Source organism: Pistacia vera, unplaced genomic scaffold, assembly GCF_008641045.1.
Source record: "Pistacia vera cultivar Batoury unplaced genomic scaffold, PisVer_v2 Contig1384, whole genome shotgun sequence".
Classification (NCBI taxonomy): domain Eukaryota; kingdom Viridiplantae; phylum Streptophyta; class Magnoliopsida; order Sapindales; family Anacardiaceae; genus Pistacia; species Pistacia vera.
Window position 1 is genome coordinate 3,024 of NW_022195449.1, and position 2,575 is coordinate 5,598.

Genomic DNA, 2,575 nt, shown 5'->3' on the forward strand with positions numbered 1-2,575 from the left:
TTTTTTCTTCAGGAACACCATCTACGAAATTCTGCTGTCTCTCCGATTCAATCTGTTCCTGTTTCTCGTTCCACTAATACAGCCATATCAGGATCTTCAAAATTCACGTATAGGTAAGCTTCTCTTTGTCCACTTTTTGCTCATAGTTAATGGAAGCTTTCTATTCCACTTTTGTTATGAACTCTAACTAACATAACTGCTCTTGATTGAAGATCTCCATTAGCAGACATCCTTCAACCACAGGATATGAAAGACCTATGCTCACTTTTGGTTGTATTTTCATCAAAAGCTACTATGACTCTCACAGGTACTGATTTCTAAAAATAATTGTTAATATTTTGTATGTTTCTTTGCATTTTAGTTTGGTTTTAAATTTTCAGCCAAGCACAGGGCTAAAATGATTATAATAACATACGTTTCTTGGTCTATCATTCTGTTATCAATAGCAGCGGATGTATAGTAGTCCATAAGAGTAATTTTCCACAAATGTATAGTGTTTGCAATTAAAGTAATTGTGCAGATGTTCACAAGTAGTTTAAAAAATATATTTATACACTATAAATTCCATTTAGAAATTTCTTTACTCTGAGTCATATTATGGGACTCATGTATTTATCAGGGAAAACTCAATAACTTACTTGTTTTCTTTTCTTTTTCTTTGTTTCTTCTTTATTTTGTTTAATGCTACAAGTATTTTGAATTGTCCTTTGTATTTATCTAACCAAAAATTTCAGACTTATGTCTGGTATTATTTTCAGTGTTATTATTTTCTTCAGGGTCTACTTTTGGATTGTAAACATTCAGTGATATGGTATTTTTTCTATCTATACTTGAGGTTTCAATACATAATCCTGTCTATTTATTTATTTTTATTTTCAAATTGAGTATCCATTTCCCCCCTTGGTTTATTATCTTGAGCAATTAATTAAATATTCCCATTTTTCATCTTAAAATCATAAACGGAAAAATGACTAATAGCAAAATGTTCAATCTTTGCATCTGCAAGGTCACCCCTAGCGGCAATGTTTATTTGTCATTGTTTTTTTTCGAAAGAGTAACTGAAGGTGTAACTCTGCTCCATTTTTATGAAATATATGATATGATTTTTGTTTCTTTAATTCTAAATCTGCAGAAAAAATAGGCGAAATGGATACGAAAACACAGAGAAACAATACTAAGACTGATGTTGGTTCATCCACTCAAGAGATTGAAGATTCTAAGCAAGGAAATGCATTTAATAATGGTGCCCCTAATGATCCTTCAATTGGGAACAGCATGGATGTGGAAGAAAGAAGTGGTTCTGGAGCATATGGCTGTGATATGCAAAATGAGAGGCCATTGTCTCCTGGAACACGTGCATTAATGTGTGATGAAGAAGATACAATGTTTATGGCAGCTGGGTCACCAACTGGATTGGCAGGCCGTTGTCCAAGCACAACTCAAAAATATAATGGGCATGAATGCACAAGGATTTATGCAGAGCAAGAAAGGATCATCTTAACTGCTTTTCGGGATATTCTCAACGATCTCATGACTGTTGGAAGCATAAAAGGTAAGTTTTTTTTTTTTGGTTTGTAATCCTATATTTAAAGCCATTAAAGGTCTTCTTGGAAGCTAGAACCATCCTCTATAAGGGTCAGTTGCTATTGGAGAATCTGTTAAGACCTACAATTCTCACATGTTTGAAAATTTGGAATCTGTCTTCTTAATGTTTGAGTAATTTTTATAGTTAGGCCCCCTATCCAAACAACTTTAATTTTTGGTTGGTTTAAAGGTACATTTAACATTTCCATTAATTGTAGCACTCAAGTGAATTAACTGGAAATGGGTACTTAATGTGATGATATAAAAGGGATTTGAACTTCTTGTTACATAAAAAAAATTCAAAGTCAGTTCTTGATATTATTATTTTTGTTTATTAGGTAAAGATTGTTTGTGTATAGATGAAGGTCAGAATTTATTGGTTTAAAAATTCAAGATAAAATCAAAATACATAAAGTGAGAAATTCTGTCGTTTACTTTAACATTAGGCATTGGTGGATCCTTCAAAACGGCAGATGTTTTCATTTTCACCTAATCATCAACAGATTCTTTTCATTTGGTTTATTACGTAAACATGAAAGATGGTTTTTCTTCTTTTCTGTTGCAGAAACAATGTGCTCGCCAAAGAGGTTAGAACCCGTAGAAAATGGCACCATGAAAGCTGGAATGGAGATGAAGAATCACAAGGAGCCTTGTGGCAATAGCACTGGAAAACCTATACTGCCAGCAGCCGTGGAATTGTCTCAGACTCCCGCTACAATAACTTCCACTTGTAAGAATGATCTGCTGATGAAGGTTGGCTTGCCCATTGAAAATGAGAAAATGGATTCATAGATTAAGAGCTTTAACCAAGGAAAAAGACATTAGGATGCCTATAAGATGGTTGGCCATGCTAATAATTTGTGTGGTTATAATTTTCCCGGGGCTCTAATTGTTAGAAATGTCTTTGGCCTTTAACATCACATAGCTAAAAAGTATTTCTAGGTTGGTTATTACTTTGAGTGATTTATATATCTAATAAATCATATTGCCC

General features: G+C 33.3%; 1 protein-coding gene across 1 annotated transcript; it reads left to right on the forward strand.

The window, feature by feature from the left end:
* Positions 1 to 12: 12 nt before the first annotated feature.
* Positions 13 to 2,376, forward strand: LOC116122895 (protein tesmin/TSO1-like CXC 5; the record flags this gene model as incomplete). Its single annotated transcript, XM_031408698.1, has 6 exons — positions 13 to 113; positions 213 to 307; positions 735 to 792; positions 979 to 1,019; positions 1,133 to 1,552; positions 2,150 to 2,376. Coding segments are annotated over 6 exons (942 nt in total), but the record flags the coding sequence as incomplete, so codon positions are not given.
* Positions 2,377 to 2,575: the final 199 nt, after the last annotated feature.